The sequence below is a fragment of the Astyanax mexicanus genome, chromosome 1 (assembly GCF_023375975.1).
Source record: "Astyanax mexicanus isolate ESR-SI-001 chromosome 1, AstMex3_surface, whole genome shotgun sequence".
In the NCBI taxonomy this organism is placed as follows: domain Eukaryota; kingdom Metazoa; phylum Chordata; class Actinopteri; order Characiformes; family Acestrorhamphidae; genus Astyanax; species Astyanax mexicanus.
Window position 1 is genome coordinate 16,885,808 of NC_064408.1, and position 21,944 is coordinate 16,907,751.

Below are 21,944 nucleotides of genomic sequence, written 5' to 3' on the forward strand. Positions count from 1 at the left end.
CTGGGCTCACTTCCCTTATCACAAATACAAGGCATGGCAACTGAATAAAACATCTGAAACAGAGTTTTTTACTTCTCAAAAACTCATTTTATTTAAGCATAAGTAACCAGATATAATAAAGAAAATGGCTATCAAGTAGTACACAATTCATCAAATTATGTGTTTTAATATCTAGGAAAATATCAGATCTCCCTAATGTACCAGAAAAGTCAATCTTAAACAGTAAAAAAAAAAAAAAAAAAAAAAAAAACGCACACACTTTCTAATACTGATGAGGTATGAAAACGAGGAATGTACAGTAGTTGAACACACAACTAGATTCTAGTTTGTTTCACAGCAGAAATGTAGAATATCAGGAACTAAGCTTCTTTATGTCCGGACAGTTTTTAGTATTATGACTGCTCATTTGCTCCGCTCCCGTGGCCATTGAGGTGGTGTGGGATTGTTTCCTGGACAATGGGTCGTTCTGATTCTTCCATGCTGCCGTTTGAGGCTTCAGAGACCGCTGCCGGTGACCCCCAACTGTCCCGTCGACGAAATGCCTCACAAAGCGGCAACTCAACACCGTCCCACTGTCCACAGCTAGAAACGTTACACATACATACACACATTACAGACATGCACAACTGTGCCCTTTATAAAGATTTATAAAGGACCTTCAAGAAAGCACAAATAGCTTTAAGATTTGGAATGCAAGTGAGTACAAGAAGATACACAGAAAACAGATGGTATCCAAGCAAAAAGAGACAGAATGCTGAAAGCAACAGGGCATGAAGTAGTATATTTCAGTATAGCAAATGTATTTTACATGCCTACGTATGATATTTTATGTAGTTACATAATACATAGTTACGTCATAGGTTTTACTTTAAAATGTACATTTATTATTATATATCACTGGAATGATTTTATATGGAAAAATAAATAGAATACTGCACCGAGAACAAAAGTCTTTACATTAGAATCCACAAATACATGGAATTTTTGCTGTGAAAAAAATGTACAAGATGCCATATTTTGGAAAGTTTTTTTTTTTTTAATTATTTTTAACATTTGAAAGTCATTTAAATAGGGGTTGTCCATACAATTGCATTTGACAGAACCATACAAAAGTACCCAGATCTGCTGGTTTAAATTAACTGCCAAGCTATACAGTTTCAAAGTTGTCATTTTTAAACTACAGGATGAAACATTAAATAGTACTGATGAAAAATAAAACATTGTATCATGATTTATACTATATACCCCTAGTCTAACTCAGATTTAGTTTGAAAGCAGCTAATAAAACTTAACACTTTGAAAGTAATTAATTAAATGTTTTTCCCTTTATGGTGGACATGTTGCCTGTGCAGTTAAAGCGTTTAAAGCTATTTTCTGATGCTACTGGTTAGTTGAAAAGGCAAAAGCTTAGAGCAGAGAAGAACCTGAGGAGTGTATTCAGGTGGAAGCAGAGAGAAAAATATTTAGAGGAGCTCAAAAAAATAAAGAGGACACTAAAATTGTCTCTTTTCTTTCTGCTTTATTTGTAAAGTTTAACATGACCAATTGGAACGGGGAAAAATAGGAAACATTAAACACATTTTTGAACAGTAGTGGATTGACTCACAGCTACCACTGAGCTTCTCAGTTTCTGGTTCAAAAAGCAAAAAAAAAAAAAATCTCTGCTTTAAAAAAAAAAAAAAAAAAAAAAAAGCAAGGATACATTGTGGACATTACCAGTGCAAGATCAAGCTAATTTTATTAAACTGCACAATCTATAAAATTTTAAATAACTAATCTCTTTAAAACCGTACAGACATTAAAAAAGTGGATTCTAATAGAACTCAATATTTTGAACAAACCTGTTGTTAAAGATTTTTTGTTGTTATGTTTAAGGACACAACTGATTATTAAATATGCGCTTTGACATAAACTTACACATTTCACAGTTACAAACCTACATAAACACCTTTACATTCCAGTCCATCTACACTTTATATAACAACCAAAAATTTCAACACAGCATTGAATCATTATGACCCTGCAGATTGTCTGTTTCTATATTTTTTTATCATTAAGAATGATCCCTGTCACATTTGTGAGTTGCCATACAAGATTTCAATGTATATATATTCCTGTTCTTAAAAACTAATCAAAACTCTTACATTGTTTCCACTGGACAGTTACTGAGCACACATTTAAAATGGGACATTTTGCTGCCACAATTTTCTCATAAAATCTTACTCAACTTTAAATCACAAAAGGAAAAACAGAAAAACACAACCTACTTCAACTTTTTGTAAGGATTTCTAATAGATGTGTGACCAGTCAAAAGTTCCAGAAATATGTTTCTCTGTTTTCTTTAGTCTAGTCCAGGTGGAAAACTAAAAAATATGGAAATGTACAAAATTGAAAAATAATTCAATGTACTAATAAAACATATATAATAATATATTTATATTATATATTATTATATATTATATAATAATATAATATAATATATTTTATTACTTTTGTTATGATTACTTTTATTTACCATCATATGCCTGCAGGTTGATGGCAACTGTATTCTAAGATTGCATGTCTGATATTTGTGTCCACTTAACAATAATAATAATAAAAAAAAAGGTTTAGTGCTGCTATGGTCATTTTTTTTCTTTTGAAACAATGTATTTATAGTTAAAATATATAATATTATTCCACAACCTGTTAAAATATAGCCTTTGGTAAATGACAGGAAGTTGTAGGCATGTCAGATAAAGTTTAATTTGATAAACTTAGAATTAACTAAAATATTCTTAATATTTAAATCTCAATACAAAACATAAGAAACTTATTTTAAATAAGGCATGTGGTACACTATTTCTTTTTTATATTCTTCTTCTTCCAGATTTCAGAACATTAAACTATATCTCTTTTCTTATGAAAAAACAATTACATAATTAGTAAAGAAGTATAATCAATTTACATTTTATTTTAAAGCTTGATGTAATATTTGAGCCCTATATTAAATATTCAAATTTCAGATACAACAATTCATTACAGTCTTAATAAAATTAACTATTCATATCCAAGGCACTAAGGCATGTGCGTGTTTAATGCAACACAGGGTAAATGTGATGATCACAGATTGTCTGCAGGTGCTTTTCTGCAGAACATTCATGGGTAAGTGCTCTTCTTTAGGCACAAAGGTGTGTACTGTGCATGCGATTGTACATATATTGAACATTATGAAACTCAGCTACAGGTGTGCAGGCTCTCTGGGGCACTATTTGTACCTGGAGGAGTAATAGTCTTCTTCGAGCTCGTACAGGTCTACGGCAATCTCATCCCGCAAGGAGATGAGCTTCTTGTCGCATTCTTCCTGCAGTGCACGCAGCTGCTGGTTGCGCAGGCTAATGGCCTCGTTTACAGATGGGAAATCGTTCAGAATCAGGAACTGCTTCAGGTCAGATACCAGCTTCATCAGTGACTCACCAGCTCGCACCTAATATTACACACAAACAAACCAATCAAATATAACAGACACAACACAGAGGTATTTGTAAAAAACAGGCAAACAAAAATTGTCCTACAATGTTGGCGGCTCTGACATGCATTTCATAGTGGTCCTGCTCTGCCTGGGTTGCCCTGGAAACCTGGGTTTCATCCTCTACCTGTCGAGATAATAATGTTATTTTTTGGTTTATTACTATTATTTAAATACAAAAACAATTTTATTAAATCAAACACTCAGAAGACAAACCTTCGCAGTTTTAATAATTTCCGTGAAGTTGTCCAAGATGGACCTTATGTCGTCTTTTAATCTCTTGTTGTAACTCTGAAGAAGAGTCTCTTTGCTCTGTGGGAGAACTCGCTGAGTGGCCATTGTGTTCACACTGCCCACCCTTCTCACTGTTTGGGGAGAAAAAAAAGGTTATCAAAATGTTAAAAATGAGTCATAAATGTTTACATGCTTAAAACTAAAATAACTAACTAAAACTAAGTTATTTCACAGAATAAAAAATTAGGATCTCACAATAACAAACAATATTTGACACATGTAGATTTTATGATGACAAAATCATATTAGTATTGATAGAATTCTGATATCATCGTAAATCCCTAATACTGTTTTTAAAAATATCTAGATACATGTGGACGGGACTGAACAAACACCTCGTCTTTGGGGACTATTACTACTTGGGGAGCTTTTATTCACACAAAGCTCTGCATGCATTTGTCCACTATTTTACTGATATTTGATTTTAAGAACAGGTTTCAGACCCAAAAATACTGTCACAAATATGGTAAAATTATTTTATACTAGTTTTATACAAAATTCAGATGTCTACAAACCTCTGCTTGGAACAGCAAACATTGTTGCCTGTAATATATTACACATTTTGTCTGTAAAAACAATGACTACAAGAGTCCAAAAGTCCAGCCCTAGAATAAAATGGTCTCATAACATTCTGCTATGTTTAGGAGCTGAGTGCAGAACAGCTGCTCTCTGATGCGGCACAACTGATGCTCTCAAACACACTAAGAGGACAAGAAATTCAAGTAACTTAGCTCTAACTTAACTCTTGACAGGTTTTGCACAGATGTTAACTGGAAGTCATTCCAGGTGACTATACCTCATAAATCTGACTGAGAAAATGCAAAGATGTGCAAAGCTGTCATCCAAGCAGGAGGTGCTTTATGTCTTTTTTGATAGTTTGCAAGGCATTAGTATTAATACACGATGCAGAATTGTTTTAAACAATGAAAAACAATGGATTCAAGGTGTGTATAAACTTTTGTCTGGTAGTGTATATTTATCTATGTTTTATTTAGCATGTAAAGCACTTTGTGAGATAACTACTCTAGAAAAGTGCTTTATTATATAAATAAATCTATATTATATAAATAAACATTATGATCTAGCTAACGCTAACTAGGTTAGCTACTTACGAGGTAACTATTCAACTATTCAAATCAACAAAATAACAAGGGTGCCCAATGTATGCACCTGCATAATTTTGTTTATAGAATTATTGCAGACTTTCTGTAAACCCTACTAACTTAATTTCACTTCTTTAATGTCACTGTGTTTATCTGCTATATGATATATTTAAAGTTAACTGAAATTGCTGTGCTAAACAAACAATGATTTATTAAGGAAAATCAGGAAAACAATCGGGGGTACCCAAACTTTTTCATACCACTGTAGTAAATTTAGCTAGATAAGCTAGTTATCAAGCTAAGCTAACTAGCTCAACTAGATAGAGATAGTTTGATTACTAAGGGATGTTAACGTTAACGCAACCCCACAACCACACCTTATATTAATTTCTTATATTACTGACACGTTAAGAAGTAAACCTAGAACAAAATAAATCAATTAAAACTCACAATTCGGGGCATTTCGCGATTGTTTACTGTCAATAAACCTCCTCCGCCGCCTCTGCTCCCGCTTTGTTCTGTCGCGAGCCACTGACGTCTGCGCGCGCACCTCCCCGGCCCTTATAGTTACCCACAATCCCCTGACTCCTCCTTTCTGTCTGATCCAACATGGTGAGTGTGCGGCGATTTCGATCCGGAGACGAACACTGTAAAAATCTTCTAACATCTGCCTTTTGCGGGGCTGTAGTAGAGAACAAATGATGTGCACGCAAAGTAGACTTCTTATATGTCCTTTATAAACGGGTATTAGGAGGATATTAAGATAAATAGTATGTAAATATTGGATCTTAATTCCAGTGATCCTGTTGTAGCCGTTACCCGGTAGCGCTGCGTTCATTTTGGCTTGGCTTTCACGTGTTGGAACCATTAAACTACAGTGTATTTGAGTTTGGAGACGCTTTGAGGAGGTTTGTTTCGCTACAAATGTGTAGTTTACCTGTATTGTGTGCCTAGGAGCCGTGAATTTGGTGACTAAAAGTTATGCTAACTAGCTAATCTGTGAGTTAGGCCATATAGAGCTATGCTAGCTAGACGTTTAGCTCATTTGCTATCTGTAACCTAGCTAGTTAACGTGTGGCAGGGCGCCTCTTGTTTTGAGCAGTAGCTGAACATTGTAATTAGCTAATTTTTTGAAGTTTAAATGGGAACTTTAGCTGTTACGTGCCTAAGTGTATTTGGTAGCCTACATTCGTGCCACGTTATTTATTCAACATGGTCAAGCTTACCCAGTCATGAGTTCTTGCGATGATGAGTTGAATTTCTTCACCTGAATTTTGTGTGTAGATCAAAAAAACGAGCTTTTTAAACCTGAGCAAGAACTACATTTCCCCAGTACATCCTTCATGACAATCTGAGCAGCGCCTGTTGATGCTAACAGTTTTTGTTGTTTTCCCTTTTCCAGCCTAAAGGAAAGAAGGCCAAGGGGAAGAAGGTGGCACCAGCCCCTTCAGTGGCCAAGAAGCATGAGGTCAAGAAGGTTGTGAACCCCCTTTTTGAGAAGAGGCCGAAGAACTTTGGCATTGGTGAGTAACTCCAACAATCTTATGTTGTGTGAGGGCTTGTAATTAGAATGGTGCAGATGATGTAAAAGAATATTTGCTATCTTAACAACAATGCCGACATTCCCACCAAGATCGCTGATGTGCCTTAAAATTGATCCTTGTAAAATCTTGTATTATCATTTGAATATATATGTGTAACATCTGCATACTCTTAATCTTGTCCAGGTCAGGACATCCAGCCCAAGAGGGATCTGACCCGGTTTGTGAAATGGCCACGGTATATTCGTCTGCAGCGCCAGAGGGCCATTCTCTACAAGCGTCTGAAGGTCCCCCCTGCGATCAACCAGTTCACCCAGGCTCTTGACCGCCAGACTGGTAAGAGGATAGTTGTAAGATGATGGCAAAATTGGGCTGAAGGGGGCAGACATGGTTGAAGGCTGCAAATGATGTGAAAGAATATTTGCTATCTGAGTAAATCGATGTTGACATTTCCCACCAAGATCACTGATGCACTTATCAATATTATATTTCAAATGTAAATTTGTACTGTAATTAGTTTTAATTTACCGCACTTTTGCTAACTAGTTATGTCATTCTCCAGCCACCCAGCTGTTCAAACTGGCTCACAAGTACAGACCCGAGACCAAGCAGGAGAAGAAGCGCAGGCTGCTGGCTCGTGCTGAACAGAAGGCTGCTGGAAAAGGAGATGCACCAACCAAGAGACCCCCTGTTCTTCGTGCAGGTAAGGCATTCAATACATTTTGTTTCTGTGGCGTCCACTATAAACGATACTATACACTAAGGTCAGCCTTGCTGATGAATAGCAAAGAAAAAAACAAACCACGATGCAGTGTAACTAGCTGGAGCATTTAGAATATACTTCTATTCCAAATTAAGAATGCAGTTTACATGCCAGTAAGATGTGAATTTGGTGTCTGAAAGTAATGCTATCTAAGTTGGTAGGCCAAGTGAGCAATTAACTATAGCTGGTAACCTGGCTAACTGGTCACGATGTGCCAGGGCACTGCTTGTCTTATAGTCAACATAATTGATATTTTCCATGTAAAGCGTAGCTTAAGAAGGTTTCTTAGGGAAAGCCTTCTCACATGTTTACTGTGGATGTTCTTGCAATGATGTGTTGAATTTCTTCACCTGAAATTTTGTGTGGATCAAAATTCGAGCTTTTTAAACCTGAGCAAGAGCTATGTTTCCACAGTAACACTGATCAGAACTAAGGATGCACTGATCAAATGACCAAAAAGCATTCAGCTATATAAATAGGGATGGGTAGATGGCACTCTTTCTCCACATCACTCCTAGTGTGGTGGTTAAAGCAGCGGTCTTTTAGCTAATGTGTCGGAGCTGCATTGTGACACTTTCCTTACCATGCTGGCTACCCAGTGATTGTCCTGGAAATTGATGTGTGTTCACCTAATATTTACTTATTTTGTCTTTTTAATGTATGTTTCTAAATTATGCATCTACTGATTTTGATTGTTTTTTTTCTGCCAGGTGTGAACTCTGTGACCTCACTGGTCGAGAGCAAGAAGGCCCAGCTGGTTGTGATCGCACACGATGTGGACCCAATTGAGGTGAGTGTGCCATTTTTTTTTTTTGTTGAAAGGTCCAGGAACATTTTATTGTTAATCTAGGTTGTCTGTTTAGCTGTTAATCATGTGGTTGTCTGCTATGATGCTTTTGAATTTCTTCACCTGAAATATATGAAGACACAACATTTTAACCCTGAGCAACAGCCACAATATTATTGCATGATTTGAAGCAGATTAGATTTTACATGTTGGAGGTAAAAGGTGGCGAATTGCTTTGGGTTGGCATCTATCTAATTCTTTTATTTTATTTTTTCCTCCTTTTTTAGCTGGTGGTGTTCCTCCCTGCTCTTTGCCGCAAGATGGGTGTCCCTTACTGCATCATCAAGGGCAAGGCCAGGCTGGGAAGACTGGTGCACAGGAAGACATGCACCAGTGTCTGCTTCACACAGACCAACCCGTGAGTACTGTTGTTTTTTAATGAAGTCCATGTATAGAGTGAACAAACAGCCTCCTCTCTGCAATGATGTCTGAATTTCTTCACCTGAACAACCATGTGGTTTCAAATGAGCTTTTTAACCCTGAGCAAAGAGGTTTTCTTTTGGTTGTTGTGTTTGAACACCAAAGGATCTGAAATTAATGGTTTTCTTTACTTTCTAGTGAGGACAGAGCTGCTCTCGCCAAACTGGTGGAGGCCATCAAGACCAACTACAATGACAGATATGAGGAGGTCAGTTAACTCTTCAATATTGTACTTCTGAACTGTTCCATCTTTTTCAAAGATGGCACTATTGTCACTCTAAAATGGTATTTACTTTTGTGTGCTTTTAGTAATTTCTAATTCTAATGCTCTTTTCTTGTAGATCCGTCGCCACTGGGGAGGCAACATCATGGGTCCCAAGTCTACTGCTCGCTTTGCTAAGCTGGAGAAGACAAAGGCCAAGGAGCTGGCTGCCAAGCTGGGCTAAACTCCTACCACACGTCTGTTTATGTAAAAAAATAAATAATAAAAACCCTAAATTTTGTTTTATGCCTCTTTACTGGGTGGGATGAGATTTAACAGATTGTGAACTTTAATTGCATATTTGTTGGAACTATGTTAGAAGCTTCTGATTTTAATTTAAGAATCAAATCCCACATGATGGGCCATATTCTGTTAAACAGGAAGCTTTATTGGGTTAATTTATATTTATATTATATTATATTTTGCACATTAGTACAGTATAAAGCTATGCAGTAAATTGGTATAAGTGAACTACCATGTGATTTCTCTTTTGGGAGTTACTGATCAAGTAATGTACATTACATACATTTTCATAATTTGCTTTACTAATACTTTTTTTTTTTCTCTCAAGGTAGAAGTAATAAACCGCAAGCTCAAGATATACTAGTGACAATATGGCTATTGTCACTAGAATATCCCCTGGCCCCCTTTTAAGGCTACTGCTAAGACTTACAATGTAAAGTTCATAGAATACAGAAACTTTGCATATACGGATCATACACAGTGGGGAATGAGCAATATATGAAAGTCACAATAGAGATCTTTTACTTTACATTTCTAGATTTCACTAAAATGATGAATGCAGTTTTCCAGACCCTTAAATTGTCAGGACAAGATTTTAGACTGCTTGGAAAATGTCAACATTTATTGTAGAAAATGCAACCCAAAGAATGCACAGCAGAGCTGTTCTATTACAGCCATTTACTACAGGTCGCTGTTCAGCTATGCAAACAGTACCTAAAATACACTCCACATTTATGGTTGTGTTAATTTTAAATAAGCCTTTCTACATATTTGCATAAACTTGTAGTTACAAATCACTTGGCTGTTCATTACCAACTTCTCAATCAATTTGTGAGGGATACGTTTGCATATCTGTCATAAAACCTTTGGATGCAGTGCTCAGTTGCTTTCATATATGGATGCGTTTGATGAATTTTGTATACCACATGTATGAAGTAGCTGTACAAAGTCCATACCTAGAAAAGACAGGAGATTGAGAGCATCAGTGAAATATACATTCATACTGGTGTCAGAAAGGAACAAGTAATGATGACATATGGAATTAAATCACATAAAATGTCAGTGCTTTGACTCACCACGTAAGGATATACTGCATGTGTTCGTTTCGCAGGGTTACTCTTGTCTGGCCTCCTATTGGTCCTCCTGGTATTGTGCTCTCTGCATCACAAATTCACATTTATTTATTATCAGCACATATTTATAATTTATCAGCATTTCATAACAATAAAATAAAAAACTCACCTAGCACAACATCAAGAAATATTTCCTCAGCACCAGTGACCTTAGCCATAGCCTCCAAATCACGGTAGAACCATCGGTTTGCCTCCACATTGTTCTGAGGGACGAATGGTTTCCGTTGCTCCGTCAAGCGAACAACACCTACCAGTTCCACCTCTTCTGTCACCTTACAGACAAAGTTATTATACAAATTTAAAACCACTCCAGTATAAAAAGTGATGATGCACAAGGTAAAGCAAAATGCCATTTCTAAAATTGTTGTCATCAGTAAAAACAATGCACTAAAATGGTATAAAATATAATAGTACCAATGTTGATCTAATGATAATCAACTAAAGATTAGATTTTTAAATATTAGTGATGTGCAAATATCTGATATTTGCAAGAAAATCTTATAGTTTATTAAAAAAAAAACTAATAAAACCATATTGTAATATTTTGTCACATTTGGTTTGCCAGAAGGCATATTTCAGCCATTTTACTTAATATACTAAATAAAGATATCAACTGTAGAATGTGGTTGTGTCTTTTTAGTTTAAATCATGCATGTCTATAATTGTGACATAGATAAAAGCCTGATTACACAGTAATAGTTATAACCAATGCAGGTATAGTAATAACTGTATGCTGAGGTCAATGCTGATACTGATGCACACACATTTAAAGTATGGAGAAAAAAATAAATAAAAAAGATGACTTTGTATAAAAGCCCAGCTTTTCAGCAGCATAAGAAAAAGAAGCATTTACCTGACCCTTCATTCGGGTGTCGGGACTTATTTTCTTTTTGGGGACATAACCTCTGTTCACCAAGATCTTAATCCTGAGAGGGGAAAACAATGAGATTTACATTTTATATGATATACTATTGTGTCTGTCCTAAAGAGACTTCAAGACTTGACCCTTATTACTTAATCTCCATCTGTTGCAGCAGGATTAATGCTGTCATAGATGTATTTGCTTATTCCTAAAAGATGTAGTCACTTCTAATCAGTGATGGCAAAGTTACTTTGAAAAAGTAATCTGTTTACTCCTTTAAAAAGTAACTTAATTACATTTAAAATCAAGTAATCCATAAATTAACTAAGCTACTTACAAGTTAAGCACAGCCCTGCCGCCTCAACATATCAGTTTTGCCAAAACTCGTTTTGCTCCACCTTTGGGACTTTTTCTGTAAGTGTGCTGCTGCGACTTCAAATGTTTAATCAAATTTGACGTGTTTTTGAAGCTAGGTAGCACAGAGTGAACAACCAAGCTTGATATTGATTCATTTTAGCTGATATAAACTCAGAATAGTGTTTGTATTTCCAGCTACAAAACGTGCAACTCTCTCCTCACTTCAGTTAGCAGTGTTCTCAAGTCTCGCGCTTTGAGCGTGTGACACACGCACCTCAGCGAGTTCACACGCTCATACGCCACACATGGTATTTCTCACGCTTGCCAATCCATCCAGTATATTATAATGTACTCTTGTTGAGCCAATCAGAATATAGGTTGCTCTGTTGTTTTTGCTAGGCAGACCTAGTCAAAGAGGGTGGAGTTTCAGCCAGAGTGTGAAGAACTGTCTGATTCGAAAGTTCTGAAACACACGTCGGTGAACAACTGAAGTAGAACGGCGGCAACACCGCCCACTGCGCACACTGTGTTCAGCACTAGGGCTAGTTTTAGCCTGTTAGCTTGTTAGATCGCTAGCCTTTTGTTAGTTCCAGCAATGAACGTCGACTGCAAATCTTTCTCGTCCATCCTTTTAACACATTCAGCCAGATGCTACAATATCTTTTTACTAAGGAAAATGACAAAAACGTAGCGCACAGTGACTTGGGTACGTAACTTTAATCCTATTACCTGATAAGAAATAGCAAAGCGTTAGATTACTCGTTACTGAAACAAATGGTCAGATTACAGTAACAGGTTATTAACATCACTGCTTATAATAGACATCACTGGGTACTTGCACAATACTATGATTTCTCCTATAAGTACTGTCTGTGCTAAACTCGCTATATGCTAACATTTAGGTTGAAACTGCTGGCAAAGACTTTAAAATCTTGTGCATGTTGGTTTATTAGTGGGGTTACTTGTGTTACTTGTAAATGTATGTATTTAAGGCAAAAATGTCAATACAGGTTTATGCTGTATGTCTGTGTGTTTGTACACACCCAAGGTCTGTGCAGTTGAAAGGTGTGATGACGTTAGCTCCAGTCTCTCCACTGGAGGACAGCCTTCCTGCCTCGCGGGCCTCTCTCTCAGGGTCCACTGGAGAACGGGGCAGGATGTACAGCTCTTGAGAGTGATCAAACCTGCCACGCACCTTCACACGCCTGTACTCCAGATCCTTTAGCTCCATAGGACTGTCACATGATCACAAACAAACACAGGCTACATCAATACATTAATAATACAATCAAATATCCGTCATCACTGCCACTCTGGGACTATTCTAAAATAGGTAATCATTTTTTATGTGACTTTCTTTGTACCAAAAAATGTATGCACTATTACTAAGTGACTGACTCTCCAACTACATTGTCTACACCTATAGTATGGCATGGGCCAAAGAGGACACTCACTCCGTGGGCAGTGGAATCGGATCTGCTGTCGTTAATTTCTGGAGATCTTCAATCAACTTCAACTTCCACTGCCTGCGCTTCACCTACAAATATACATAAATACACATTCAAAAATGCAGTTTAAATATCTGAGCAACCACCATTTTAATCATGGTAAACAGCAGCTGAGCGTACCTGCCATGTTCCCAGGCCGAAGGTGGTCACAGGGATCAGCAGCAGCAGCCATTTCAGCAAGGAATCCTCACTCTTTTCTGCCTGTGCCGCATCCACACTGGTCTGTCTACTCACGTTAACAGGTTTAACTGTGAAACCCAACAGAAGATGAACAGACAGCTACTGCAGTGTTCATGAATATTACAGTTAATCTTTAGTATGTGTTGAAACACTGGTGATTCTTCTCTAGTAGTAAATGCATTTACTACAAAACAAAAAAGCATTAAACCAAGTATATGGATGCTGTAAAATACACTACTCATCCTGTCAATCAGAAGTATTGTCTCATTGCTTTTAAACATTAAGTGTAATTATAAGCTGTCCACCTTAATTTAGCAGACATGGCACACTTGTCAAAAGAAGCAGCAGAATCATAACAAAGAGTATAAATATTTTAGCACATAATATCAATATCAAATCAAGTGAAGTTTATTTGCATAGTAACTTTTTGCAACTGCTCACAAAGCAGTTTGTAGAGAAATCTACAAGTAATAGGACAAGAGATTAATAATTCATAAAACATAATATATAAAACAATATTCTTACCATTCTCACGTTTGAGCAAGACTTGCCTTGATTTATCGAAAATATTTCTCTTGGAAATGACAGTCTGAGTCTAGAAAAAGACAAAACAATCTGATTTACAAATACTGACAAAAGCAAATAATATACACTGACTAAAATGAGTGAAGAACAATTATTGCAAGCAATATTCTGATTCCAATATTAACTGGCCTTTGTCTTCAAATCCCACAGGCTAGTAAACAATACATTTTCTAAAATTAACTCTTATTCATTTTAAATTTTTGATTGCAATATAAACCTAAATAAAACAAATACAGTACCAGTCAAAAATGTGGACAAACCTCTTCTCATTTGATGTGTTTTCTTTCATTTTATAATTTTATTTACATTGTAAATTTAATATTGAAGACATTAAAGCTATACAGGAACACATGGAATTGTCTTGTAAACAAAAAGTGTTAAATAAACCAGGGTATGTTTTATACTTCTTCGATTCTAAGTAGACATATTCAGCTTGAGGACAGATCTGCGCACACAGTTTTCTCTGCATCTTGAAGGAGTTTCTGTTGGTTCTGAACAATAGTTGCTGCTTTTCCTTCAAACTGTAAAGCTCCAGCTCAGTTGGGTTTAGGTCAGGGGATTGTGAAGGACAAACACTTCTTTTGTTCACAACAGTGTAGAAAACATTGAATCAGAAGGTGTGTCCAAGCTTTTGACTGGTACTGTACTTTCAGTGCCTAAATGATTTACATTAATGATTTATTGAAATGATTTACAATAAGCAGCATAACTGTATTAAAGTATTTTCTGGTATTCTAAACTCAGCACCTGCACAAACTAACGAGACTGTCCAACAACTGCTGACTGCAGGATATTTCTGAACAGAATCTCAACACAAGCCAGAGCTAGTTTGTGCTTTTCCTGCGGTATAATTTTTCACATCCCTCTATCCCTCTGTTCTTACACCAGTGGTAACTAGCTTTATAATAATTATTATTATTATACGCTGCCTGGCCAAAAAAAAGTTGTCACTAAAAAAAGGACTCTGTGGTGAACAATCCATGTGTGAAAATGATGATCTCATGCTCCCTGAATCACTCTTTCACAATTCCAGCCCATGAATCCTGACATTTTCATCTTGGAATATGCTCGTGTCATCAGGAAAGAAAAAAAACATTGATGGAATAACCTGGTCTATATTCAGTATATTCAGGTAGTCAGCTGGCCTTATTCTTTCAGCACATACTGTTGCTGAACCTAGACCTGCAGACCAACTGCAGCAATTGAACCCCACATCATTTGCACATCTTTTTTTCAGCTTCATCCTATTCTGGTCTGCTTGGCCAGGCTTTTCCTTAAAGTAGTAGGAAATTAATTAATTACACTAGAATTGCAAATTTATTTGGAATGAATAAGTGATGGAACATATAGTATAGAAGATTAAATTGAATGACATGTTGTATATTTACAATGTTAGTAAACAGATATTCTGCTTTCCTTCATTAGTTAGTTATCTCCTTCAGTAATAGTGTATTAGACTTTTAAATAATATATGTGCATGTTCCCTTTAATTCAGTGAAGCGGTAGTAACGTTAGCAGCGAATAAGAAAAAAACTTCAGCCTCTCTGTCTTTAAACTGGAATAGTGTTTTATTATCAGTAAATAATGTTTATAAATGTGAAACAGAAACTTACATTAATCCGGATGATCCTGCGAGCGTGACTACAGAACATGAGCATGTATTTAAGGCCACTCATGTTCAGGAGAAATGTCTAAACTGAGAGTTATGCTGGATTATATCTATCTGTTTGGTGTCAGTAGTAAACAGGTCAAACCGCCTGCATAACATGTTCTCCACAGAGCGGCAGGCGAGGGGACGAGTTTCACTGTAACACCATCCGGAGACAGGCGTGTGCGGTTGCGCATGCGCGGTGTGAAACACATGGGCAGGAGGAGCTGTTGAGTTAGAGCAGTTGTTGTTGCAGAAACGCTGTTTTTAATGTTCAGATCGAGCGCAGATTAAGAATTCCGACCGTTTGAGTGAAAGAAGAAGGAGAAGTAGAAGAGGAAATGTGTGGCAAATCCTTTCTAATTATTCCCTCAGTGAGAAACTAGTTTAATAGCTGCCAGTAACTGCTGTGGGATATTGTGGGATAGTTAACCTAGCTGAGCTTGGCTTTGTGGAAGGTAAGTTGATCTTAGTAACTTAAATAAACATTAATCCAACGCTCTGCTCTTACTTTGTAGGGTCTCTGTGTTTAAGAAATATTATACAGTCATCTGTTTTCAACGTGTAATGTTAACCTAGCTAAGTGTGATCACACGTGGCTGATTGCATGATTGTGTTGTGTATTTTGTCCAGTTGCTGCAAAGATGTCCTCAAGCCTTGCAGCCAAGTACGACTACCTGGAGAAGCTGACTCGAAAAGTGTGCCATTCCCAGACCGAACAGACCAGACAGAGACCCTATGGTACGCTTCTATTCTTGTTTTGCAGTATGTGGTATGTGGTCATATATATACTCTAAAAATTCACAGCTCTGCATATTTGTGTGTTGTGCCTGCTTTAAATCACTAGTAGGAAGCAGGGAAACACACTGCCATAGAAAAATCACCTTTTTGTTTCCTAAAGAACTATGGGCTTTATGGGCAGTCATACACTGGCTACACTGGCTGTCATAAGTGGTTAGTGCAGTGCAGTGCATAATACCACTAACTTCCAGTAAGCTACCTACCACATTGTCTGGGAGACTGGGGTTCAATTCCCAGTCTGGGTGACTAAATGCTGTTCTACACCAATAAGAGTCTGGAACAAGACTCCTAACTTCTGCATTGGCCCACCTCTGTAATAGGAATAACCTTGTAAGTCGCTCTGGATAAAAGCATCAGCTAAATGCCGCAAATGTACATTTTAGAGCTTGATCATGCAGATTCATGATCTGTTTTTAATTAGTTTATATAATTAGTAAGTTCATAAACCTAAATATTTTGGACTTCCCATCTTTTTTTCCACATATCTCATTCACCAGCCATTCTTAAGAAGAAATGTCTTAAAAATGACTTATCCAGCTTCTATCAAAATACTTATAATTATCTCTAATAGCAATATTAAGCTGTTGTTAAATTTATCATTACTGTTATGCAAACCATGCACCTTCAAAATCTTAACATTCAATGGAAGTAAATATAAAAAAAACATTACTAATTATTTTGAAGAATGTTGTTGGTCTATTAAATAGGACATTGTAACACAATGTAATTTGCTTGATTGACTGTGATATACATACGTTAGTGTTTTAGAACTTTGATCTCTCAAGGTAACAACAAACATTTACATGTAGTTCCAACAGTGACTAGAAAACAAGGTTAGACTGGTTGTGGTAAGAAGGCAGTTGTCAATTTTTCTCCTCTATAATGTTTTTCCATCTCAACTGTCCTGCTATATTGTAAGAAGACAGGGTTATACATTAAGAAATAAAATGTTTGGCATTCTTGTCTGGAAGAGATCTGTCTAAAGTCGTAGCTGAAGTCAAAAATACCTTATTCTGTTAAAACATTTTTGTAACAAACTGGGTAGCCATTGAAAAAAATGGTCTGACTCTAACTTTGCTCTCTCTAACTGCTTTCTAATGCACCCTGGTTGCAAAGACAGGCAATTTTGGCTTTATTTCTGTAGAACAGAAGGGAAGAATGCACAGCATTCAGGTTGTCTGCAGTTGTTGTTTCTTGAGTATATTTAACGAAAAAAAATTAGAACAGTTAAGTGAATTAAGAGTCAAGCTTTATTTTCCAGCTGTTATTAATTATTCATTATTAATTTATTATTCATTCCTCTGTTATTTATTTTCAGTTCCATTTCGTGCTCGTAGTGGTGGTGACGAAGATGGTGACAGTGGGCCACCTAAGAAGAAACAAAAGAAGAAACAGAAGCAGATCAAAGGAAATAATGTAAACACAAATGATAAAAAGCCAGCCCCAAAGACCATCCAAAAAGCAGCACAGAAACAGCCCATCACAGAACAGAAAGCTCCTCAGGCCAGAGTTCAGAATGGGAATCAAGCCCAGAAGAAGACACATGGTAAGTCAAAAGTGTGAATTTGAATTGATCCAGAATTATTTCTGAAGCATAACAGAATTCCAGTATCTTTATTAACACATTTTCTTTAATTCCTCAAGGCACAAAATCAGAAGGCGAGTTTAATGCAGTGGATATTTTAAGGAAAAGACTTCATCAGAAGATTGAGGAGTCTCGTGGGCAGGTACCAAAATAAACACACAAACCCCCTAATGAATTTGTAGGACATGATGATGTTTTGCTTAAACTCACTTTGTTAGTTTTTTCAAACAGATTAGAATTTACCTTATTAAAGAGGATTTAATATGCAGAATTAGGAAATGTTTTATTAATGATTGTAAGCACAAGCTGTGCGTTTACACATTTTTTTATGTCATCAGCCCAAATATGAGCAGATCATGAGTGTGAACAGCTTTCAATTATCTTTAGTAAAGTAAAGTTTACTTTTTGCTCAATCAAAACAGACTACAACACAGCTGTCAAGTAGGCAGGGTTTAAGCACAACACTAAATGAACCAATGTCTGCCTCCATTCTTTACATTAATTAATGATGAAGAAATTCTGTTGTTTTGAGCATTTATACTGTATAGAAATGCAAAATACTGGGATTTCTTACACCCCTAATTTTCCAGTACTCTGGTATAAATAACTTGTATCTTTTGCTTATTGTAAGCCTCTTAAGTCTCTTATTTTCTCACTTTAGGGTCCACCCAAGGACCCTTCCTCAGAAGAGGTGCAGAAAAGACGAGCGAAACGGAAACAGGAGAGAGAGCGCAAAAAGCGGAAAAGGAAAGAGTTCCGTATGAAAGCGTTGGCGCAGAGTTCTACCACTGAGATAAAAGAGGAAAGCGAACCGGTGGAGATAACCACACCTCAGTCTGAACCTGCTGAATCCAAATCTGACAAGAAGGACACAAGCACCTTGGTCTTCAACAAGGTGGAGGTTGAGGATGATTATGTGGATAAAGGGACCAAGATGAGGGAGAAGAAGAAGAAAAGGAAAGTGAAAGGAACCCTCACTCCCCTCATAGGGAAGAACTACAAACAGCTGTTAACCCGAGTAGAGGCCAGGAAGGCCCGTCTGGAGGAGCTGCGGGAGAAGGATGAAGGGAAAGCAAAGAAGGAAGAAGAGAAGATGAAGTGGACCAACGTTCTCTACAAGGCTGAGGGGATGAAGATCAAAGATGATGAACAGCTTCTACGGGCTTCGCTGAAGAGGAAAGAGAAGATGAAGACCCAGAGGAAGAAAAAGTGGGTGGAGAGGAGCGAGAATGTGCTGGAGAAGATGCAGCAGAGACAGGACAAGAGACGCAGGAACATTCAGAAACGCAAAGACAATAAAATGGAGAAGCGGCAACAGAGAGCCAGGAAGAAGGGCAGAGTGCTGCCTCAGGATCTGAAAAAGGCTGCTCTGTAGAGATTGATATAATGGAGAAATTGGACACGTATGGACAGAGATTGAATAAATTCAGGAGCGTACTTAGAAAAGGATAAAACTATAAAGAGCATGAATCAGAACGGTGATGGTGACTTGAACAGAACAGTACAAATGGTTCCAAACAGTTCAGGAATCTTAACTTCTAATGATTGATTTATACTTCTGTCTTCTGCAAGTTAGCACAGAGTCTACTGTGTAGTTGTGAGCGTTTATACATGTGCATAGGTCTGTCTGCAACACTCTACAATGTTCAGCTGAGCAATTACAATTGCTGTATTCTGCTGTTTCTTGGGAGGTGCATGTCCAACTACAACATAGGCTATTTGTAGGATATACAAAAGGTGTGTAGTGTTGAAAATAAATTGGTCTATACTTTTACTAAGGTGTGCTATGTCTCTGTACAATTAAATGCAGTAAAGTAAATAATGGAAAACCCGTTTGCCCTATTTATTGCACAGCTGCTGTTTATTTGCTTAATTTAGAGCACAATGGTAAATGTATAATGAAGTGCTGAATGTACAAAGTTTACAGTACATTTCATGTTGTATGTAATTCTTGTTCACTCTATCTAAAATCAACAGGACATTTTAGTAAACTTAATATTATATACATTACAGTGTCGGCTCAAATTAAACCATTTAAAATGTTTAAATGGCTATTAGCCTGATTAAAATGTTATTCTCATAGGTGGGAATAGACACTTTTGTATAAGATATTTCATGGACTCTTTTAAAGAAAGAATTGCTGTTGTGTATTCTGAAAGTATTTGTATTTTTTAATGTACTATACAATACATTGTTTTTATAATACTAATTATATTGCAAGTTTATCATTTTTTTAATCTTGAATATGAATCTAAAAATGACTTCTTCCACAGACAGTGATATCTTTTTGTTTTGTAAGGATAAGTAAAACATTTACGGGTGCATCTAAAAAACATTTTTACTTTATTTTAGTAATTCAGTTCTAAATGTGAAACATATTATATAGTTGTATTACACACAAAGTGATCTATTTTAAGCATTTATTTCTTTTATTGTTAATCATGGCTTACAGAAAATTAAAATATTATGTAAGACCAATTGGTACTTTTGGCAGTGTGCCAAATCCTGCTGGAAAATGAAATCCGCATCTCCATAGAAGTTGTCAGCAGAGGAAATCATAAAGTGCTGTAAGATTTTCTGGGAAAACACTGCACTGACTTTAGACTTGATATAACACAGTGGGCCAACCCTAGCAGATGACCTCTCCAAACCATCACTGATTGGTGGAAACTTCACACTAGACCTCAAGCAGCTTAGACTGTGTGTCTCTCCATTCTTCCTCCAGCCTCTGGGCTCTTGATTTACAAATTAATGCTAATTAATTATGCTAAATTTACTGATGATCAGTGATGGTTTGGAGCGACATGTCATCTGCTGGTGTTGGTTCACTGTGTTTTATTATCAAGTCTAAAGTCAGTACAGTGTTTTCCCAGAAAATCTTACAGCACTTCATGCTTCCCACTGCTGACAACTTTTATGGAGATATGTATTTTATTTTCCAGCAGGACTTGGCACACTGCCAAAAGTTCCATTTGGTCTTATATAATATTCTAATTTTCAGGGCCCAGTTTCCCAAAAGTATTTTGGCATTAAGAACATCTTAACATAGTGCTTAGGGTGAAGTTTAAGAATCATCTTAGTGCTAGGAACTTTTTTTGAAAACCCCAGTTTATTTAAGTAACTGAGGAAAGAATCTGATGCCTCCTTTGTCTTCCAGAATAAAGCTCAGTAAGCATTATTTTATTCTTTCTGTTTAGAGATGTGAAGAAACGCTGAATGCAGCAGTGTTTAATCATTTTATACAAACAAATGTGCTAATGTGTCTCAACACAGGACTGTCAGTACCAAAGACATCATTTATAAACCTGACCAACCAGTAAGCTCAGTAACTAGTAATGCTAGCTTAAAATCCCTTTACTGAAGAAAAGTAGAAATATATAGATATGATTACTTTGCCTTTTTTTTTTTTTTTTTTTTACAAAATACATTATTCTATTGTCCAACAATTAATTAATAATTGGCTGTTGGATATTATATTTTATTTGAGGTTTTAGTCCTTTAGCCTCCTTCACCCCCATTCATTTTGGACTTACTCGCGGGCTCCCTCCAGCGGTTTTAGTCGTTATAGATATTAGGGCAAGGGTTAAGTAGTGGACGGGCTCTCCATAAACCAGCTCTGGCTCTACCGCATAGATACGTTTACTCCGCCTCTACAGGCAGATCTGCGTCCAAATCCAAATACTGCGATGGCAAAGAACCTTTAGAGAGGAGATTACCCACTTAAGAACCTTTCAGAGGGCGTTCCTGAGTAAGCTCAAAATGAATGTGTTCATATGGAGCAATTGAACAAAATTAGTTTATACTTGTTTAGTAATTTATTAATAGAACATGTATTCACTGTTTGAACACAGAACAAGGTCCAGTGTTTTAACACTGTAGTATTTGTTTTTAAAGCTTTTAAATTCTTTTTATAAGCCTTTTAAGCATGCTTAAGTAGTAAAATGCTGTATCTGCATCTACTTGAGTATTATTTTTACTCTATTACTGTACTTAAGTACTAAAATGCTGTATCTATATCTACTGGATTATTATTTTTACTTCACTACTGTACTTAAGTACTAAAATGCTGTATCTGTATCTACTGGAGCATTATTTTTACTTCACTACTGTACTGAAGTACTAAAATGTTGTATTTTATCTACTGGAGTATAATTTTTTCTCCTACTTCCATTTTTAGTTCACTACATATTTACCATAAGTTTAAGAATTTTACTCTGATATATTTTTATGTGCTGCATTGTTACTTGTTATAATTATAAAAATGATAGGAATTATTCCAAATCCACATTATTACTAAAGCCAGA

At 36.4% G+C, this 21,944-nt stretch overlaps 4 protein-coding genes and 6 non-coding genes across 11 annotated transcripts; 8 read left to right on the top strand and 2 right to left on the bottom strand.

The window, feature by feature from the left end:
* Positions 1-64: 64 nt before the first annotated feature.
* Positions 65-5,451, bottom strand: med22 (mediator complex subunit 22). 2 transcript variants are annotated; one of them, XM_015607787.3, is made up of 5 exons: positions 5,356-5,451; positions 3,725-3,873; positions 3,555-3,635; positions 3,258-3,466; positions 65-582 (listed from the first exon to the last, which is right to left on the bottom strand). In XM_015607787.3, the coding sequence occupies exons 2-5, from the start codon at positions 3,845-3,847 to the stop codon at positions 393-395; spliced, it is 603 nt and encodes a 200-aa protein (XP_015463273.2). In that variant the 5' UTR covers positions 3,848-3,873; positions 5,356-5,451; the 3' UTR covers positions 65-392. The 2 variants fall into 2 exon arrangements, with proteins under 2 accessions (XP_015463273.2, XP_015463274.2); XM_015607788.3 differs by lacking the exon at positions 65-582 and having other exon boundaries at positions 1,500-3,466.
* On the top strand, positions 5,429-8,974 carry rpl7a (ribosomal protein L7a). The gene is made up of 8 exons (XM_007256965.4): positions 5,429-5,517; positions 6,308-6,428; positions 6,633-6,782; positions 7,009-7,149; positions 7,920-7,999; positions 8,284-8,414; positions 8,615-8,684; positions 8,818-8,974. Exons 1-8 carry the CDS (start codon positions 5,515-5,517, stop codon positions 8,920-8,922), a joined length of 801 nt encoding a protein of 266 aa, XP_007257027.1. The 5' UTR covers positions 5,429-5,514; the 3' UTR covers positions 8,923-8,974.
* On the top strand, positions 6,146-6,222 carry LOC125785799 (small nucleolar RNA SNORD36). The gene has a single exon (XR_007428150.1). It is a non-coding gene; the product is annotated as a small nucleolar RNA SNORD36 (small nucleolar RNA).
* LOC125785807 (small nucleolar RNA SNORD24) lies at positions 6,480-6,550 on the top strand. The gene has a single exon (XR_007428154.1). It is a non-coding gene; the product is annotated as a small nucleolar RNA SNORD24 (small nucleolar RNA).
* On the top strand, positions 6,846-6,919 carry LOC125785805 (small nucleolar RNA SNORD24). The gene has a single exon (XR_007428153.1). It is a non-coding gene; the product is annotated as a small nucleolar RNA SNORD24 (small nucleolar RNA).
* Positions 7,533-7,607, top strand: LOC125785797 (small nucleolar RNA SNORD36). The gene has a single exon (XR_007428149.1). It is a non-coding gene; the product is annotated as a small nucleolar RNA SNORD36 (small nucleolar RNA).
* LOC125785803 (small nucleolar RNA SNORD36) lies at positions 8,092-8,159 on the top strand. The gene has a single exon (XR_007428152.1). It is a non-coding gene; the product is annotated as a small nucleolar RNA SNORD36 (small nucleolar RNA).
* On the top strand, positions 8,473-8,544 carry LOC125785801 (small nucleolar RNA SNORD36). Its single transcript, XR_007428151.1, has one exon. It is a non-coding gene; the product is annotated as a small nucleolar RNA SNORD36 (small nucleolar RNA).
* Positions 8,975-9,585: 611 nt separating the features above from the next.
* Positions 9,586-15,409, bottom strand: LOC103047738 (surfeit locus protein 1). The gene is made up of 9 exons (XM_007256964.3): positions 15,220-15,409; positions 13,547-13,616; positions 12,962-13,089; positions 12,788-12,870; positions 12,377-12,568; positions 10,968-11,040; positions 10,224-10,386; positions 10,058-10,139; positions 9,586-9,937 (listed from the first exon to the last, which is right to left on the bottom strand). The coding sequence occupies exons 1-9, from the start codon at positions 15,280-15,282 to the stop codon at positions 9,871-9,873; spliced, it is 921 nt and encodes a 306-aa protein (XP_007257026.3). The 5' UTR covers positions 15,283-15,409; the 3' UTR covers positions 9,586-9,870.
* A 22-nt stretch (positions 15,410-15,431) lies between these two features.
* surf6 (surfeit 6) lies at positions 15,432-19,469 on the top strand. Its single transcript, XM_007256963.4, has 5 exons — positions 15,432-15,712; positions 15,888-15,995; positions 17,374-17,601; positions 17,700-17,782; positions 18,302-19,469. The coding sequence occupies exons 2-5, from the start codon at positions 15,899-15,901 to the stop codon at positions 19,013-19,015; spliced, it is 1,122 nt and encodes a 373-aa protein (XP_007257025.3). The 5' UTR covers positions 15,432-15,712; positions 15,888-15,898; the 3' UTR covers positions 19,016-19,469.
* The last annotated feature ends 2,475 nt before the right edge of the window (positions 19,470-21,944 follow it).